This window comes from Pongo pygmaeus, chromosome 4 (genome assembly GCF_028885625.2).
Source record: "Pongo pygmaeus isolate AG05252 chromosome 4, NHGRI_mPonPyg2-v2.0_pri, whole genome shotgun sequence".
NCBI classification, from domain to species: Eukaryota; Metazoa; Chordata; class Mammalia; order Primates; family Hominidae; genus Pongo; species Pongo pygmaeus.
In genome coordinates, this window is record NC_072377.2 from 136,107,009 (window position 1) to 136,127,763 (window position 20,755).

The window sequence follows — 20,755 nt, forward strand, 5'->3', positions numbered from 1 at the left end:
AACAATGGGCAAAAAGCTCAAAAAAACCAAGAACTACTATATATTTATAAACACAGTCAACTACATGTGTTATTCAACTGGTCAATTAGCACATTTCGTTTAACCAAAGGCCAATGATGTAAAGTTTCAGGAGTCAAGGCATGACTTCTAAAATGATATTTAAATTGAGATGTCCCATATCCTGATATTTATGTTAAATAGTTATGCCACTAAATTAACTACAATTGGAAATCTTACTTTAAAAGCCTAGAAATTTCTTCTCAACATTATGGGAAAAAAGTCACTAAAAATTACATTTTTATGTCACTAAAGCATACGTTGAGGCCCTAAAATCTTAATAATTACTAACAGAATTCCACAACTGACCTTCTTTCTACCACCCTTCTCTTTTACTATATATAATTACTATTATAATTATTATAATAGTTATAATAATTAACGATTACTTCTAACAGCCAGGTACTCTTCTAAGAGCTTTATGTAGAATAAGTCATTTATTTCTCAGAACTAGCCTATGCTATGAAAGAGGCTGTATTATTATGCTCATTTTACAAATGAGCAATTATTATGCTCATTTGTAAAATGAGCAAAGTAAGGCACAAAGAAATGAAGTAATCTGCCCAAGAAATAGTAGAGCAGATATGAACTCATAAAGTCTGGCTCCAGAGTGTGAACCCTTATAGACTTCTGTTGAGAGCATTTGTAGTAGTTTCCTAACACCTCATGACAATACATAAGTAGGTACCATTATTATTCCCATTTGTCAGCCAAGAAAACTAAAATTTGTCCAAAGTCACATAACTAGTGATGGAATCAGAATTTTAATCTAGTTGATTTACTTCAAAAACCAATGTCTTAACTATTATATCACCTCTCTACACCCAATAATAGCAATGAATCAAAAACCCATTAGATAAATCAGATCAAATCGTACATAAAACTAATTTTTTTTTCTTTGGAGACGGAGTTTCACTCTTGTTGCCCAGGCTGGAGTGTAATGGCGTGGTCTCAGCTCACGGCAACCTCCACCTCCCAGGTTCAAGCGAGTCTCCTGCCTCAGCCTCCTGAGTAGCTGGAATTACAGGTATGCGCCACCATACCTAGCTAATTTTGTATTTTAATAGAGATGGGGTTTCTCCACGTTAGTCAGACTAGTCTCAAACTCCTGACCTCAGGTGATCCGCCCGCATCAGTCTCCCAAAGTGCTGGGATTACAGGTGTTAGCCACTGTGCCCAGCCCCATAAAACTAATTTTCAAACAGGAAGAAGATATCATGTCATGGTGTAAGCTTACAGATTATACCCTCAGAAATAACAAAAGATTAACTGATTCCTGCCAAGTATTTCCAATGGTGCCAACAAGCAAAGATATTTAAAAGATGTATCACTTACTGAAAGAAAATATACATCCTATACAAAATAGTTTAACATTAACTTTGCCTGCCACATGCACTAAGCAGCAAATGTAAACGTACCTGCAAGGAGGCAAGACCATGGAGCCTTTCACAAGCACAGATCCAGAAAGCAGGATATACCAACATCTGGCAATCGTTTCTGAACTGTTTAAATAAATAAGTAAATAAATGAGCAAAACAACACACATGTTCATATGTATATGAATTCAATATGAAATATATTCTGATAATAGTACAAATAATTAAAAATTAAGTAACACTACCTGGAAATTTGGAATATTTTGCCTGTTGCCTAAGGCTTTATACAGACCACGTTTACATGAAATAAAAGTATAATCACTATCTTAAGATACATACTATAAAACACCAATACTTAAAGTGAATAAAGTATTTTAGAAATACATTTTAGCAAAAAACAATCATTGTTTATACTGTTCCTTGAAATAAATTTCAGTTTAATTAAAGCTTTAAAGCTAAGAAAGCAATTAAGAAACATGTTTCCTAGAAAAAAAGAAAACAGAGAATTGTATCACACTTGTAGAAGAAAATAACATTTAATTCCGAAGTATATTAGCACATACAAGTTAAAACTTGAATACAACAAAAAGATGAACAGAAAATAATTTTCAAATGTGATACGATTAAAGATAATACCTGTAATAGGTATCAGTACTCACAGAAATGCATTACTATTTCAAGTAGTAAATGAACAAAAGATAAAAACAGACAATTCTTAACAGGTACACAGAACACAGAGTCACTAGTAAACAGAAAATGCAAATGAAAACAACTCTAAAATACTAACCAAATCCACACATAGTATCCATTTTACAGAGGCTGTGATAAAAATTTATTCACTGCTTACTAATACTGCAAATCAAAATCACCAAAACTCTTTTTCCAAATCAAATAGGAATCTACAGCACAAGCCACAAGGATGTCATAACCTTTAGCTCCACAATGTTATCCCAAGGAATTTACCACAAAGAAATCATTCTTATTCTTCACAACAAAGTTTCAGATGAAGTTTTTCTCATTGCCTATGTTTTCTAGTTTTGCTATAATTATATGTGCAATAATACAAATACAAATTATTAATAATAGTGGGGCACTGCTACAAAGGTATCTGAAAATGTAGAAGTGACTTTGGAACTGGGTAACGGGCAGAGGCTGGAATGGTTTGGAGGACTCAGAAAAAGACAGAAAAGATGTGGAAAAGTTTGCAACTTCCTAGAGACTTGTTGAATGCTTTTGACCAAAATGCTGATAAGTGATATAAACAATGAAGTCCAGGCTGAGGTGATCTCAGATGGAGATGAGGAACTTACTGGAAACTGGAGTAAAGGTCACTCTTGCTATGCTTTAGCAATGAGACTGGTGGCATGTTGCCCCTGCCCTACAGATCTGTGGAACTTTTAACTTGAGACATGATTTAGGGTATCTGGGAGAAGAAATTTCTAAGCAGCAAAGCATTCAAGAGGTGATCTGGCTGTTTCTAAAAGTGTACGTTCATATGCATGAACAAAGAGATTATCTGAAACTGGAACTTATATTTTAAAGGGAAGCAGAGCATAAAAGTTTAGAAAATTTGCAGCCTGATGATGTGGTAGAAAAGAAAAACCCATTCTCTGGGGAGAAATTCAAGCCCGCTGCAGAAATGTGCACAAGAGGAGCCAAATGTTAATAGCCAACGCAATGGGGAATATGTTTCCAGGGCATTTCAGAGTCTTTCAAGGCAGCCCCTCCTATCACAGGCCCAGAGGCCAACCAAAAATGATTCATGGACTGGGCCCAGGACCCTGCTACTCTGTGTAGCCTCAGGACATGGTACCCTGCATCCCAGCTGCTCCAGCTCCATCCGGGGGCAGATTTACCGCATGCTGTTCTCATGATAGTGAGCTCTCACAAGATTTGCTAGTTTAAAACTGTGTGGCCAAAAGGGGCCAATGGTATAGCTCAGGCCATTGAATCAGAGGCTGCAAGCCTCAAGCCTTGGCGGCTTCCACATGGTGTTGGGCCTGCGGGTACGCAGAGGTCAAAAGTTGAGGTTTGGGAATCTCTGCCGAGATTTCAGAGGATGTATGGAAATGCCTGGATGTCCAGGAAGAAGTCTGCTGCAGAGGTAGAGCCCTCATGGAGAACCTCCACTAGGGCAGTGCAGAGGGAAAATGTGGGGTTGGAGCCCCCACACAGAGTCCCCACTGGGGCACTATCTAGCGGAGCTGCGAAAAGGGGGCCATTGTCCTTCAGACCCCAGAATGGTAGACCCACAGTTTGCACTAGGAGCCTAGAAAAGCCACAGGCACTCAACACCAGCCCATGAAAGTAGCCACAGGGGCTGTACCCTGCAAAGCCACAGGGGCAGAGCTGCTCAAGGCCTTGGGAGCCCACCACTTGCCTCAGGGTGCCCTGGATATGAGACATGGAGTCAATGGAGATTATTTGGAAGCTTTAAGATTTAATGACTGCCCTGCTGGGTTTTGGACTAGCATGGGACCTGTAGCCCCTTTATTTTGGCCAATTTCTACCATTTGGAACAGCAGCATTTACCCCATGCCTGTACCTCCATTGTATTTTGGAAGTAACTAACTTGTTTTTGATTTTACAGGTTCATAGGTGGAAGGGACTTCCCATGTCTCAGATGAGACTTTGGACTTGGACTTTTAAGTTAATGCTGGATTGAGTTAAGACTTTGGGGGACTGCTGGGAAGGCATGACTGGTTTTCAAATGTGAGAAGGACATGAGATTTGGGAGGGGCCAGTGGTGGAATAATATGGTTTGGCTCTATGTCCCCACTCAAATCTCAAGTTGAACTGTAATCCTCATGTGTCAGGGGAGGGATCTGGTGGGAGGTGACTGGATCATGGGTACAGATTTTCCCCCATGCTGTTCTCATGATAGTGAGTTCCACAGGATCTGATGGTTTAAGTGTGGCATTTCCCCCCATCGCATTCTGTCTCTGTCTCCTGCTCCACCGTGGTAAGGAGTGCTTGTTTCCCCATCACCTTCTGCTATGATTGTAAGTTTCCTAAGACCTCCCACTCATGCTTCCTGTGAAGCCTGTGGAACTGTGAATAAATTAAACCTCTTTTCTTCACAAATTACCCAGTCTCAGGTAGTTCTTTATGACAACGTGAGAATGGAGTAATATAGAGACAAAAGTTAATTTGCTATCAGCTTAAAATAGTGCATTATAACAAGACTCTTTATGCTAGCTCTATAGTAAACATAAAGAAGTTAAGTACAGCAGATACACAAAGAAGAAAGAGAAAGGAAACAAAGTATAGCACCACAGTGAGCCACAAAACCACAGAGGTGAACAAGAGAGAAAGAAGGCTACAGAAAAAAAAATCTATAAAACAACCAGAAAACCATTAACACAAAGGCAGGAATAAATCCTTACTATAAATAACAGCCTTGAATGTAACTGGGAAAGTTCCTCCAATTAAAAGATATAGAATGGCTGAATGGATAATAAAATCCAAATGTATGCTGCCTATAACAGACTCACCTCACTGTTAAAGACAAACATAGATTGAAAGTTAAGGGATAAAGGCTGGGTGCAGTGGCTTATGCCTGTAATCCTAGCACTTTGGGAGGCTGAGACAGGCAGATCACTTGAGGTCAGGAGCTCAAGACCAGCCTAGCCAACATGGCGAAACCCTGTCTCTACTAAAAAATACAAAAATTAGCTGGGTGTGGTGGTACGCGCCTGTAATACCAGCTACTTGGGAGGCCGAAGCACAAGAATCGCTTGAACACAGGAGGCGGAGGGTGCAGTGAGCCAAGGTTGCACCACTGTGCTCCACCCTGGGGAGCAGTGCAAGACTCCGTCATATAAAAAAAAAAAAAAAGTTAAAGGATAGAAAAAGACATCCATGCAAATGGAAACCCAAAGCAAACAGGAGTAGCCATGCTTATTTTAAGTCAAAAACTGTAAAAAGAGACAGAAAAGGTGATTATATAATGATAAAGGGATCAATTCAACAGGAAGATATAACAATTACATTATTTATAATATATATTATATAATCATTATATAATATACATGTGTCTCATATATATATTTACAGTATATATTAACACACACACCCCAAACACTGGAGTGCCCAAGCTTGTAAAGCAAACATCATTAGATCTAAAGGGAGAGACAGACTATAATACAGTAATAGCAAGGAACGCGAATACCCTACTTTCAGCAATGGACAGATCGATAGACCTCAAAATATACTACAAAGCTACTGCAACCAAAAAAGCATGGTACTGACATAAAACAGACCAATAGAGCAGAATGGATATCCCAGAATTAAACAGACAACTGATTTTCAAAAAAAGTGCCAAAAACACTTAGAAAATGTATATCTCCTTGCAGAAGAATGAGACTAAACTCCTACCTCTCACTATATACAAAAAATCAACTCAAAATGGATTAAAGACTGAAATGTGAAACCTGAAACCATGAAATCTACTGGAAGAAAACAGGGGAAAATGCTTTACAACACTGTGCTAGGCAAGGATTTTTAAAGCGAAGACCTCAAAACACAGGCAACAGAAACAAAAACAGACAAATCTGATTACATCAAACTACAAAGTTTTTGCGCAGCAAAGGAAACAACTGACAAAATGAATAGACAACCTACAGAAATAGGAGAGAATTGGAAACTATACCTCTGACAATGAGTTAATATCCAGAATATATAAAAAACTTAATAGCCAAAAAAACTGATTAAAAATGGGCAAAATAGCTCAACAGACATTTCTGAAAAGAAGACATAAAAATAGCCAATAGGTATATGAAAAAATATTCAAATAAACTAATCATCAGGGAAATGCAAACTCAAACCACAACAAGACACCACTTCATTCCAGTGAGAATGGCTACTATCAAAAAGACAAAAGAAAACAAGGGTTGGCAAGGATTTCAGGAGAAGGGAACACTTATACACTGTTGGTGGGAATGTAAATTAGTAGTTATTATGGAAAACAATATGGAGGTTACTAAAAAAATAAAAAATGGAACTTCTAGGTGATCCTGCAATCCTACTACTGGATACATATCCAAAGGAAATGAAATCAGTATGTTACAGAAATATCTGCACTCCCATATTTTACAATAGCCAAAATACAGACTCAACCCAAGTGTCCAACAATTAATGAATAGATAAAGAAAATGGGGTATATATACTCAATAGAATATCATTCAGCCATGAAAAGAATGAAATCCTGTCATTTGCAGCAATATGGATGGAACTGGAGGATATTATGTTAAGTGAAATAAGACAGACATAGAGAGGCAAATACTGCAGAATATCACTTATACGTGGAATCTGAAAAATAAAAAGTTGGTACCATAGAAGTGGAGTAGAAACTGTGATTACCAGAGACTGGAGTGGGGAGGTGGGAGAGAAAGATGAGGAGAGGTTGGTTAGTGGGTACAAAGTTACAATAAAATAGGAAAAATAAGTTCTGGTGTTCTATTGCACAGTAGGATTATTATGGTTAACAGTAAAGTACTGTATATTACAAAATAGCCAGAAGAGAGGCTTTTGAATGTTTTCACCACCAAAAAATGATTAAATGTATGAGGTGATGGATATGCTAACTACCCTAATTTGTACATTATATAACACATAACTGTATTGGAATACCAACTTGTACTCCATAAATATGCACAACTATAATGTGTTGATTAAAAAGTTAAAAAAATTATCAACATTGCTGGAAATGAGACCAAATAACCTAAAACCAACAGGAAAAAAACCTGCTATATTTATTACGTTCAAGAAAAAAGGAAAACAGATGACGGATTCAACCAAAGAACTGGTATCTATGAAACAGAAATGAAAATCTAGAATTGAAAAACTACAATTAAAACTTAAAAATTCACATGAGTGGGTATTTTAGACTAGGAACAGCAGAAGACAGAAATTCACAAATTAGAAAATAAGGCAGTAGAAAATGGGAGACTGAAACACAGACAGAAAAAAGGACAGGAAGATGGAAAACAGTGTAAAGGAAATATGGGACAAAATAAAGCAGGAAGGAGGAAAGAGAAAACAGGACAGAAGCAATAATTTTAAAAATACTCTATAAAAATTTTCCAAAATCGATGAAAGACATCAAATCAGGGTATCATGAAGATCTATAAACCCTAAACAGAATAAATCCAAAGAAAACCATACCTAGCAACATTAGACAAAACTACTGAAAAGCAAAAAGCAAGAAAAATCTCAGAAGCAGAGGAAAAAACATATTAACTGCAAAGGAGTAACAACAACACTGATTACTGACTCTTCAACATAAATAGAAGCAAGAACATGATAAAACATCTTAAAAGTGTTACAGAAAAAACTGCTAGAACTGTTTATGTAGGAAAAACACCCTCCTAAAACACTGCTGTGAAGAATTAAAGAAGACTAAATAAATGGAAGAATATACATGTTTGCAGACTAACAGATTCATTGTAACAACAATGTCCTTTCTCTCTGAATTGATTTATGGATTTAATGCTATCCTAATCCAAAGCCCACAGCCTCCCAAAGGCTTTCTTGTGTATAACTGTGTGTGGAAATTGACAAGCTGATTCTAGAATTTACACAGAAAGGCAAAGCAACAGTGATAGCCAAGACAATCTTGAAGAACAAGCCTGAGTACAAGCCTTAGTTACTCTACTGAATACAAACTCATGCTATCAGATATCAAAACACACAGCTTAGGCCAAGCGTGGGGGCTCATACCTGTAATTTCAGCATTTTGGGAGGCAGAGACGGGCAGATCACTTGATGCCAGGAGTTTGAGACCAGCCTGGCCAACGTGGTGAAACCCCGTCTTTACTAAATCCTGTCTCTACTAAAAATACAAAAAGTAGCCGGGCATGGTGGTCCACGCCTGTGGTCCTAGCTACTCGGGAGGCTGAGGCATGAGAATCACTTGAACCCAGGATGCGGAGGTTGCAGTGAGCCGAGATTTTGCCACTGCACTCCAGCCTGGGTGACACAGTGAGACTCTGTCTCAAAAACAAACAACAACAACAAAACAAACAAAAAAACTCAAACTACACGGCTTGACAGGGCAGTACTTGCATGAACATAGGCATGAGCAAAATAAACAATAAACAAATGAGCAATAAACAACTGAGCAAAATAAAGAGACCAGAGATACACACACACACATGCACACACACGTGGTCACTTAATTTAACACAAAGTGGACACTGCAAGAGGGAAAAAGATAGTTTTTCAATAAATGGTGCTGGATCAACTGGATGTCCATAGGGATACCTAATGAATCTTGCCAATAATAAAATCCATGCCTTCAATCAACAATTTACATTTTAGAAAATTTGTATCCATTACTGTGAGCTTGACACTTCCCTAAAGTTTTCAGAAGAGGCTGGTGGTGATATTAGCAATGCCATTTTTGATAAATTATTTTTTTAAAGTGCCAAAATGAGAAAAACTACATACACCAGGACCATCAATATTTTCCAAGCAGCCAACGCACGGCATTGCAAAAATCAAACATAGAGAAATGATTTATTCAATGTGCAAGATAAACCAATTGTTTCTAATGCAACACAGTAAAAAGTTCATGGATAAAGTCTCAGACCCCATGTTGAAATTAATCTGTAAGCAACTTGTCAAGTTTTGGTACTGTTTTAAAGAAGAATACCCAACTTATCTGAAAAGAACCTCCCCTGAGTTTTTTTTTTTTTTTTTTACAACTTCTCTGTATGAAGATTTCTTTCATTCAAAAAATATATCACAACAGACTGAATGCAGCAGATATGACAATCCGATTAATGTCAGAGAGATATTAGATTTGCTAAACTATAATTAAATCTTTTATGAAAATAGTTCTTTCTCATAAATGTTAATTGTGTTAACATGTAATGAGGCTGGGCACTGTGGCTCATGCCTGTAATCCCAGCACTTTGGGAGGCCAAGGCAGGCAGATCACCTGAGGTCACGAGTTCAAGACCAGCCTGGCCAATGTGGTGAAACCCCATCTCTACTAAAAATACAAAAATTAGCCAGACTCGGTGGCACGCGCCTGTAGTCTCAGCTACTTTGGAGGCTGAGGCAGGAGAATCGTATGAACCCAGGAGGCGGAGGTTGTAGTAAGCCGAGATCGTGCCACTGCACTCCAACCTGGGTGACACGGTGAGATGAAAAGAACTAATGAGAAAGAAGGAAGAAAGGAAGGGAGGGAGGGAGGGAGGGAAAAGAGAGGAGAGGGGAGGAGAGGACAGGGGAGGAGAGGAGAGGAGAGGGGAGGAGAGGAGAGGAGAGGGGAGGGGAGGGGAGGGGAGGGGAGGGGAGGGGAGGAGGAGGGAGGGAGGGAGGGAGGGAGGGAGGGAAGGAAGGAAGGAAAAAAAGAAACATGATGGGTTTCTCATTAAATTTAAAATGACTAATAAATATTTTTAAAATTAAGAAAAATGAATCTTGAATTCTACCTCATATCAAAAGTAAAACTCAATTCCAAGATGAATTGTAGATCTATATTTGAGAAACAAAACACCAAACTTTTAGAGGAGAAACGAAGAAAATCTTCGCAATCATGAAGAAAGGAAAGATTTGATTTTTTTTAAAACAGGACACAAAAGGCCCTAATCACAAGGGGACAAGTTGAGAAAGGAATTACTCTTTCTCAAAAGATGCCAATAATAGAGCAAAAAGAGCTGGGTGTAGTGGCGTATGCCTATAATCCTCGGCAGTCTGAAGCAGGAGGATCTCTTGAGCCTAGGAGTTCAAGACTGGCCTGGGCAACGCAAGAAAACCTCATTTCAAAAAAAAAAAAAAAAGGTGGCTGGGAGCGGTGGCTCACACCTGTAATCCCAGCACTTTGGGAGGCCGAGCAGGGTGGATCACCTAAGGTCCCTCGTTCAAGACCAGCCTGACCAACATGGTGAAACCCCATCTCTACTAAAAATACAAAAAATTAGCTGGGCATGGTGGCGGGCACCTGTAATCCCAGCTACTCAGGAGGCTGAAGCAGGAGAATCCCTTGAACCCGAGAGGCAGAGGTTGCAGTGAGCTGAGGTCACGCCATTGCACTCCAGCCTCAGCGACAAGAGCGAGACTCCGTCTCAAAAAAAAAAAAAAAAAAAACAGAAAAAAGGAAAAGTGGCAGAGTGGAAATAGACAATAGACATACCCAACAAAGGACTTCCATTCAGAATTCAAAAAGAACTTTTACAAATCAATAGAAATGATACAGACAACCCAATTAATAAAAGAAGCTATCCAAATACCTGATAGAAACATAAATGTCATTCATCATCATTAGTAACAGGGAAATGTAAAATAAAATCACAATGAACTAACATAATGTAATCAGCAGCAGAGTAGCAAAAATTCAAAATAAAAGCAAACAAAACACAAATATTAAGGGTTGTCAAACATGTAGAGCAACTGGAACTTAACTGTACACAGCTAATGGTTATTAAAATTGGCACAATTGGCCAGACGCGGTGGCTCACGCCTGTAATCACAGCACCTTGGGAGGCTGAGGCAGGCAGATCATGAGGTCAGGAGATCGAGACCATCCTGGCTAACACAGTGAAACCCCGTCTCTACTAAAAATACAAAAAAAATTAGCTGGGTGTGGTGGTGGGCGCCTGTAGTCCCAGCTACTCGGGAGGCTGAGGCAGGAGAATGTCATGAACCCAGGAGGCGGAGCTTGCAGTGAGCTGAGATTGTGCCAATGTACTCCAGCCTGGGCAACAGAGCGAGACTCCGTCTCAAAAAAAAAAAAAAAAATTGGTACAACTAATTTTAAAAAACTGTCACAATCTCCTGAATTTGAACATGCACATTTCCACTACAGTCATGCCTTGCTTAATGATGGTGATACTTTCCGAAAAATGCATCATTAGATGATTTCATCATGCTAACATGATAGAGTATACTTAACACAAACCTAGAAGATGGTATAGCCTACTATACATCTAGGCTATATGGTATAGCCTATTGCTCCTAGTTTACATACTTGCACGGCATGTTACTCTACTGAATACTGCAGGCAACTGTGACACAATAGTCCATCACTGACTGAAACAACGTTATGTAGCACATGACCATAATTTTATTCCTAGGAATATCCTCAACAGGAGTAAGCAATAAGGGCACAAAAATAACAGAATGTTAATAGAAACTGTATTATTTATAATACTAAAAATCAGAAATTGGCCAGGCATGGTGGCTCACACCTGTAATTCCAGCGCTTTGGGACGCCGAGGCAGGTGGATCATCTGAGGTCAGAAGTTTGAGACCAGCCTGACCAACATGGTAAAACCTCATCTCTACTAAAGATACAAAAAGTAGCCAAGCATGGCGGCTAATGCCTGTAAACCCAGCTACTTGGGAGGTTGAGGCAGCAGAATCACTTGAACCTGGGAGGCAGAAGTTGCAGTGAGCCGAGATTATGCCACTGCACTCCAGCCTGGGCGACAAGTGTGAAACTCCATCTAAAAAAAAAACAAACAAACAAAAAGAAAACTAGAAATAACCCAACTATTAACAGTGGAAGGGACAAACAAATCATTATTTGCACACAATTATATATTGTACAGCAGTGAAAAAGAACACATGCAAAAACAGAAAAATTTGGATATTTATTAAGTAAAAAAGCCTCACCAAAAGATTCTCTCTATACCAAGTTCCATAAGTGGCAAAACTAACCTACAGTGATACAAGTCAGAATTGTGATTACCTTTCAAAATTGATCAGAGCCTTCTGGAAAACTGTTATCTCTATTTTCATCTGAGTAGTCATTACACATTTAGTATATATTTATTAAAATTCATTGCTTTGTACACTTTTGGTGGATTATATGTATGTTATATACTTCACGGTCTACGAATATTTTTCAATGTGCTCTACATAAATTGTCCCAGAATCAAATGAATTTCAATGCTAAGAGTTAAAATTTAAACATAAAAGTCATTAGTTTAAGTGAATTATGGAAATACTTACCAAAAGAGAACCTGATTGCCACTGTATCTCTCATAGCGTGCTCTTGCAGACATTAATCTATTAAAAAAAAAAATTGAAGATTTTATCTTACATTTTGTTTTTAAAATTGTTATAATCACAACAGAAAATGACCAAATCTACCAGTATGTTGTCACTAAACTACAAAGAGTTTAGAAATATATGTATATTTTATATATATACATAATGCAATAATATAGATAATATTCAGTGGTATCAACCTTAATACTCTTTATGTACATTATAAAATCTGTCAATTCACACCAAATAATGTTTTCATTACAAAAAAATATACATTTGTCTGATTCACTACTGAATCCTCAGTGTGAAGAACAGTTACTGGCAGAGGCATGTACATACAAAAAAATTGCTGAATATATAAATCAGTTTGCAATAAAAAATATTTTCAGTATTACAAAATGCTAATTTTTCAGTTTTCTTTCTTCCTGATATAATTATTTGGCATACACTAACAGCTGAATTATGTTATACAGAAAATATATAATAAATAATAAATCCCTAATAATTACATTTTATCAATCTGGTCAATAACCAGAAACTTGATGAAAACCCAGGAAAAGTCACTGGATAAGCTGTTCGTGGTGGGAACACATGTTTAATTAAAATATTATATAGTTAAGTGTTTTATAGCACACGAAAGTGTTTTTATAAATATAATCATAATGATATATGATAACCAGGACAGACAGCCAGCCCATTTTTCAGAAGAAAAAAACGAAGTTCAGAAAGTTTATGGGTTTTGTCCACAGCAGCTTAGGCCAAATCAAGATTCCTGCTCCTTTCACTTTAATACAACACTATAATACAACATACCATACCCAGCTGAAGCATTTGGCATAATAAATACCAACACAAACTACAAAAAGATAACAGGAGTTTTGTCTTTACTAGCTAGCACAACCTCAGCACTGTGTTTTGCTTTAGGTACTTATTTTCATTTAATCCTTGAAATACTTCAACAAAGATACTATCATTACCCCTATTTTATTGAAGACAAAACCACAGTTAAATGTTAGTTCTGACTTAAGGTCCCATGGCTAAGAAAAACTGAATAAGAAAAACAAATTCAGTTTTTACTGTCAGCGTTTTTCCCCAACTCCAAAATCACCCCTACCAAAATATAAACTCTAGGAAACCAGGGATCTAATCTATAATGCATATACCAAGGGCTTAAAACAATAAGGAATATAAAGGTGCTTAACAAATATTTGGTGAATAAATGAATAAATGGCTATTCAGCGTGTGCTCTTAAATACAGAACCACACTTACCTAAGCTGATGTTCCCTGAGATTTGATAATATTTCCATTCCATGAAGATAAGAATAAATAGTATTTAAGTCCTGTGGAACAGAAGAAAAAAATTAGATTATTTTTCAAACATGCTGTTTAAAATATAAGGCACCCCACAATTCTGATTTTAAGCAAACAACCACTTACGGCAAAGCAGTTAACTATGGAAAAATCATAAAACCTCTGAATCATAAAAGATTTGAAAAGGCAGAGAAGAGATCCCTCAGCTCTCAAAGGAACTCCTCTTCAACGTGACTAATGGCCTCTATTCATTCAAAAATATACTTTATATGAAAGTATATTAATTCATTATTTCACTTCTAAGCAGATGTAAACTTTTCTTCTTTAGTGGCCTCCAAATATTTGATATCCAATATCCTGGCTGACATCTCTAGAGATGACCCAGTTTATCAATATTCCTCTTAAAATATGACTTTCTAAAGAATTTCCTTCTAAAGAGACGCAAAATGACATAATCTACCACTAAATAAAAAATATTTCCAATGGTACAATCCTATTGTTCACTCTGTGAAAGAGGTAGAACATCTTTCTCTATTCCTCACCCAGATAACTAGGCATTAAAACAACAACAACAATAAAAACCTCAGGATGACATAGTATAACCTCAACTAAGAGCAGTGGCATAGCAGAAGAAAGTGGAAAGAGTCTATAGATCCCTGACAGCAAATGGTATTGTACCACTGATGTCATTTAAGATTAAAAGCAGACAAGCTACGAGTTGATGGGTGCAGCACACCAACATGGCACATGTATACATACATAACTAACCTGCACGTTATGTACATGTACCCTAAAACTTCAATAAAAAATAAATAACTAAATAAAAAATAAAAAGCAGACAAGCTTAAATTTGCTATAAAAAGCATACTTCCTATTTCCTATGAGGAATAATGCCTTTATACCAGGGAAAACTACTTCCAAACACTGCCTTCCCACTCTGATATGCAACTAGCCAAGAAAATTATCAGATAATAGTGAGGGTAGTGGGGGAGAAACTAAAGACAACTTGTTTTCTAGTAGGTTAATAAGACAACATAGAGCCATTAAGAAAAGCAGCAAGCTAGGCCGGTCACAGTGGCTCACGCCTGTAATCCCAGCACTTTGGGAGGTCGAGGCAGGCGGATCATGAGGTCAGGAGATCAAGACCATCCTGGCTAACACAGTGAAACTCTGTCTCTACTAAAAATACAAAAAATTAGCCGGGCATGGTGGCAGGCACCTGTAGTCCCAGCTACTCAGGAGGCTGAGGCAGGAGAATGGCGTGAACCTGAGAGGCGGAGCTTGCAGTGAGCTGAGATTGCGCCACTGCACTCTAGCCTGAGTGACAGAGCGAGACTCCGTCTGAAAAAAAAAGAAAAAGAAAAGAAAAGAAAAGCATCAAGCTGAGCACAGTGGCTCACGCCTGTAATCCCAGCACTTTATGAGGCCGAGGTGGGTGGATCGCTTGAGCCCAGGAGTTAGAGACCAGCCTGGGCAACATGGTGAAACTTGCCTCTACAAAAAATAATTCAAAAAAATTAGCCAGCCTTGTGGTACACGTCTGCAGTCCCAGCTACTTAGAAAGCTGAGGTGTGGGGGATGGCTTGAGCCTGGGAAGAAGAAGTTGCAGTGAGCCGAGATTGCACCACTGCACTCCAGTCTAGGCGATTGAGACTGCCATCTCAAAAAAAAAAACACGGCAATAATCTCTAATTCCAAAGACAACAACTGCCAATTAACCACAGTGAACTGAACAACCACACTTATTTCTGCTAAATCCTTACTAAAATAACAGTGAAAAGGATGTTTAAGTATATAAAAATAAAGATTTGAATAGGTTAAAAGAAAGGTCTACCAAATTTTAGAAGATAGCAGATGAAGCACTGACATGGTAAACTGTATTTCCAAAGATGGCCACAGAGGTATTTCTTATCCCATATGCTCTTTTGCAATGCAGTCCTGCCAGTTAGCCATCAAAAACTGGAATCTATGTGCCCTCCCAAAGATGTGGGTTGGCTCTGTGACTTGATCTGACCAAAAGAGTATGATAGAAGTGAGGTTGTATAAAAGGTTCAAGTACCCTGAGACCACTAATGTTGTGAAGAAGCCCCAGCTAGCCTTAGGGAGAGAGAAAGGCCACATGGAATAACACCAAGGTACTACATATGTAAGTTATGCCTTCCTAGAGCAGCTTAGAGCTACCAACTGAATGGAACTAAAAGAATGATCCCAATTGAGGCTCTATGGGGTAGAAGAACCAACCACCCAGCCAGAACCTACTGAATGCAGGTAATAAATAGTCATGGCAAAAGTGTGGCTCATAGTGGGTCCACTGAGTCTGCAGATCCACCTAATAACGGTCATTCCCCACTCCCTCAGTTTATAATTAGAATTTATATACTTGGCAGTTAGAATACCCTAAATAATGGGTCCATGACCTGTGTGGTAAAAGCCGTCACAAAGGAAAAAGTCAAGTGGAAACCTCTGCCCCATTCCCCAGAACAAGATAGTAAATAAAAGACTGTTTCTTCCAGAGGGGCACAGAACAAAGACTAGTGCCACCAGTAAAGACTCAGAAGTACGCAGAGGTAATAATTTCTATTGTATTCTATTTAATTCATGGAGAAAGCAGACAGATCCTGAAAAATGACTGTGCAGACTATCACAGAATGAACCAAATTCTAGCCCTAATCACAGCCTGCAGTCTCAGCCATAATAATGCTGCTGAAGCTGATTAAGCCTCAAATACTGACGTGGTGTTACTTTCCATTACTTTACTTTCCATTCCAATTAGAAGATCAGAAAAAAATCTGCATTCATGCAGGGCAATATTGACTTACAGTTTTATCTTAGGACTCTTAACTCTCCCGCTCTCTGTCATAACACAGTCAGTGGGGGTTGGGTGGGGGACAGACATCTAAACCTCCTGATCTATTTACATATATTACATCATGCTGATTGGACAGAATGAACAAAAGAATGGGCTAGAGGTGAGTGGTACCCTAGAGTCCTTGGTAACACACATGTGGCTCCAGAAGATGGGAGATAAACACTATGAAGACTCAAAAGATCTGCCATTTCAGTGAAGTTTTTCGGGATACAGTGGTTAGGGGCATGTCAGGACATCTCCTGCAATGTCAAAGTGACTTTGGCTTTAGGTCAAGATAAAATAAAAGAAACTAGACTTACCCTTCACCTAAAACAATTTAAAACAACAACAAAAAAGACAAATACATAAAACGTTTTTCATAAGATAGGACATCTGGAAATATCTAAAGTGAAGTAAAGATCCACCTGAAAAAATCGTTGTAGTAGTCCTGTAGAGGGGAAGTAGATTCTTCCCCTCTTGGTGATATTTAGCAATGTCTGGAGTTATTTTAGGCTGTCACAATTTTGAGGGAGTGGTGCTACTAGCATCATGTAGGTAGAAGAGATATTGCTAAACATAGCCATGCCCATTCATTTACCTATTGGCTATGGCTCTTTTCATGCTATAAAAGCAGAGTTAAGTAGTTTTAAGAAAAATCATCTGGGCCACAAAACCTAAAATATTTACTATTTGGCCCTTTATAGAAAAAGTCTGTTAACCCTGGATAAGAATGTCTATATTTTAATTCTTATCAGTTATGAAATGCTGGGAACATTCCTGAAATCCAAGTTCCCAGATGCCAGCCGCCAAAAAAGACAACTTTACAAATAGTTCTTCCTAAGGACAGCAGTCTCAGATCTGTTCTATTAACTCTTTTTTTGACAGGCTATATTGAAGTCACATTCAGGAATGGCCTTAAAAGAAAGAGAAAAGGAAAAATCTCCTCAATGGGTAGAGTTGTGAGCAGTAGATATGGGTCATGCCAAAGGATAGCAGCTGCTATGGTTTGGATGTGGTGTGTCCCTGCCAAAACTCATGCTGAAATTTGATCCCCAGTGTAGCAGTGTTAGCAGGTAGGACCTAGCAAGAGCTGTTTGGGTCATGCGGGTGGATCCCTCGTGAATAGATCAATGCCTGTCTGAGGGGGCAAGTGAGTTCTCACTCTCACAGAAATCAATTGGTTCCCCCGAGAGAGGGTTGTTAAAAAGAGTCTGGCTTCCTTGGTTTCTCTCTCTTGCTTCCTCCCTTACCATGTGATCTCTTTTTTTTTTTTTTTGCAGCATGAACATGGCTCACTGCAGCCCAGACCTCCAGGGCTCAAACAATCGCCTCACCCCAGACTCCTGACTAGCTGGGACTACACGCACATGCACACGACACCATGCCCATTTAGTTTTATTTATTTATTTATTTTATTTTCTGTAGAGACAAGGTCTTGCTTTGCTGCCCAGGCTGGTTTCCAACTCCTGGGCTCAAGCAATTCTGCCTTGGCCTCCCAAAGTGCTGAGATTACAGGCGTGAGCCACTGCGCCCAGCCTGCCATGTGATCTTCTTGCACACACTTGCTCCCCTTTCACTTTTTGCCATGAGTAGAAGCAGTCTGAGGCCCTCATTGGATGCAGGTGGCCAATATAGAACCTTCCAGCCACCAGAATTGTGAGCCAAATAAAGCTCTTTCTTTATAAATGACCCAGCCTCAAGTATTGTTATAGCAACACAAAACAGACTAAGACAGTGGCCCAAGGTGAAAATATGTGTAAATTCCAGTGCATGGATGTCTGGTCAGGGATCTAGAAGGAAAAAGACAAAAAGATCAGGGACAAGGAGGGATAGGGTAAAGACACAGGATGGAGACATGGGAATGGGCACAAAGTGTATAAAGTTTTCTGTATTCCACACTAATGCCCACCAAAAAGCATTAAACATGGAAGAGGCACTAAACAACCATGAAGATAAAAAAGGATATCCCAGAACTGGCACAATTAATACATGAGTAGACTGACCACAATGACACTAGATAGAGGCTACACATGTCTCCAACAATATAAACTTCCACTTATCAAGGTCTGTCTAGCTACTGCTACTTCTGAATGTCCAACCTGTCAGCAACAGAGACCAACCATATGAGTTCCTGATATAATTCTATTATTCAAGAAGAGCAACCAGTCATTTGATAACAAGTAGACTATATATGGTGTCTCTCATCCCAGAACGGCCAGTAGTTCATTTCACAGTGATAGATATCTATATTCTGGGTTTGGGTTTATCTTACTTACCTCAGAGGTTCACCCAGGATCATAATCCAGGGGCTTCCAGAATGCCTGAACCACAGGACTAGAATCCCACACACCAGAGTCCAACCAGTGGACAATTCAAAGCAAACACAGGAGTATGCTCACAACCTTGGGACCACTAGTCATATCACATACCACACAATCCAGAAGCAACTGGCCTCACAGAACGCTGTAATAACCTTATAAACGCATAGCTGAACTTTTAGCTTAAAGGCAATAATGTGAAATAATGGAATGACACCTTTTCATATGAAGATACATCAAACCACAGACCTCTATATGGAGCAGTGTATACAGCAGGAAGAATAGATGGGCCCAGGAACAAATGAGTAGAAGCAACAGTCACCCATTTATCATTATTCCCAACGAGCCACAAAGGGATTTTGTACTTCCCATTCCTACAGCTATGGACTCTGCATGTTTGCAGGTCCTGGTTCCAAAGGCATATACTCTTGCCAGGCAACAGTGCAAGAGTCTCAGTGAACAAGTTTACAGCTGCCACCAGGGCACTTTAAACACCAGGGCCCAAGAATCAGCAGGTAAGAGGAGTTGCCATTTTGGCAGGGATAACTGATCCTGAGCAGTAGGTGGATGTAGGGCTGCTTTTATGTAATGTGAACAGAGAGGAATGTGTGGAATCCACATGATTCGCTTGGTTATTCCTTTACCTCACTGTAACTGTAAATGACATATCCCAGCATTAGCCTGAGAAGAATGATTACCAAGGGTTCAGACATTTCAGGAAAGAAAGCTTGAGTCATACCAACATATAAGCCACTGAGACCTGCAGAGGTCATTATGTGAGGAGGAAACAAAATGCATAGTGGAGGAGAGAGGATAAGTACCAGTTGCAACCCTGAGATCAACCATACAGGGGCTATAATTCTTCCCACCACCATCTCTTGTCTAAGTTTCTTCTCAGGAAAAGCAGCTCATTGAGAGCCATGGAGGAGTTGTTCCCTGAACTTCAAACCTATGTGAAGAAGCAGATTTGTGTGGTGTGAAGTGTAAGCTCAGGTGGCCTTGAAAATATGCCTCTCAGATTCCAAACTACAGGGAGTGTATTTGAACAAAATCCCTATTACAGGGCTCTGTAATTTATCAACATGTTTGAACTGGGGCCCAGCTTCCCATGCAATACTCCCAGTCAATAACTGAGCCTGGTGAGAATACTAAGGAATGCCTGTTCTGGGAGACTCAGGAATACTCTGATGGGTTCAAGGATTCTCCTCCCACCTTACTAAACCACTGTTACAGTGCAGTCTAAGGTTCTTCCACTCAGCCTTCCTTTCGTCTCTCCTTCACAAATGTCACATGAGCATTCTGGTGTGAATGCTCTACCAACTCTCTCCATTTTTGCTCATAGGCATTTTCCCTAATAAATTCTTTGTGTGTCTAATATTGTTGTGACAACTGCTTCTAACAGAACCCAGACTAACACAAACACTTTGTAGTATTCAGTAAATAAATTTTCTATACTTTTTGTTGGATTTATTCTTAAATATTTACAATTTTCTAGTATTTTTAAATAATGTCATGTTTGGCTGGGTGTGGTGGCTCACACCTGTAATCCCAATACTTTGGGAGGCCAAAGTGAGTGGATATCACCTGAGGTGAGGAGTTCGAGACCAGCCTGGCTAATATGGTGAAACCCCATCTCTACTAAAAATACAAAAATTAGCTATGTGTGGTGGTGCATGCCTACAATCCCAGCTACTCAGGAGGCTCAGGCATGAAAATCACTTGAACCTGGGAGGTAGAGGTTGCAGTGAGCTGGGATCATGCCACTGCACTCCAACCTGAGTGACAGAGTGAGATTCTTGTCTCAAAAAGAGTCATTTTTTAAACTAGAGGCTTTTTGGTTTAT

General features: G+C 38.9%; 1 protein-coding gene across 6 annotated transcripts in view; it reads right to left on the minus strand.

Moving 5' to 3' along the window:
• The window catches only part of RAPGEF6 (Rap guanine nucleotide exchange factor 6), a 210,830-nt gene that overhangs the window by 167,702 nt on the left and 22,373 nt on the right, over nt 1-20,755 (minus strand). For 5 of the 6 annotated variants that reach the window (XM_054488153.2, XM_054488152.2, XM_054488155.2 and 2 more), the window contains exons 2-4: nt 13,705-13,775; nt 12,396-12,452; nt 1,476-1,559 (exon numbers count right to left, since the gene is read on the minus strand). In XM_054488153.2, coding sequence (XP_054344128.1) covers nt 1,476-1,559; nt 12,396-12,452; nt 13,705-13,775 — 212 coding nt within the window. Of the gene's footprint in view, nt 1-1,475; nt 1,560-12,395; nt 12,456-13,704; nt 13,776-20,755 lie in introns of those variants that run through there. The other variant, XM_054488154.1, reaches the window with a different exon arrangement.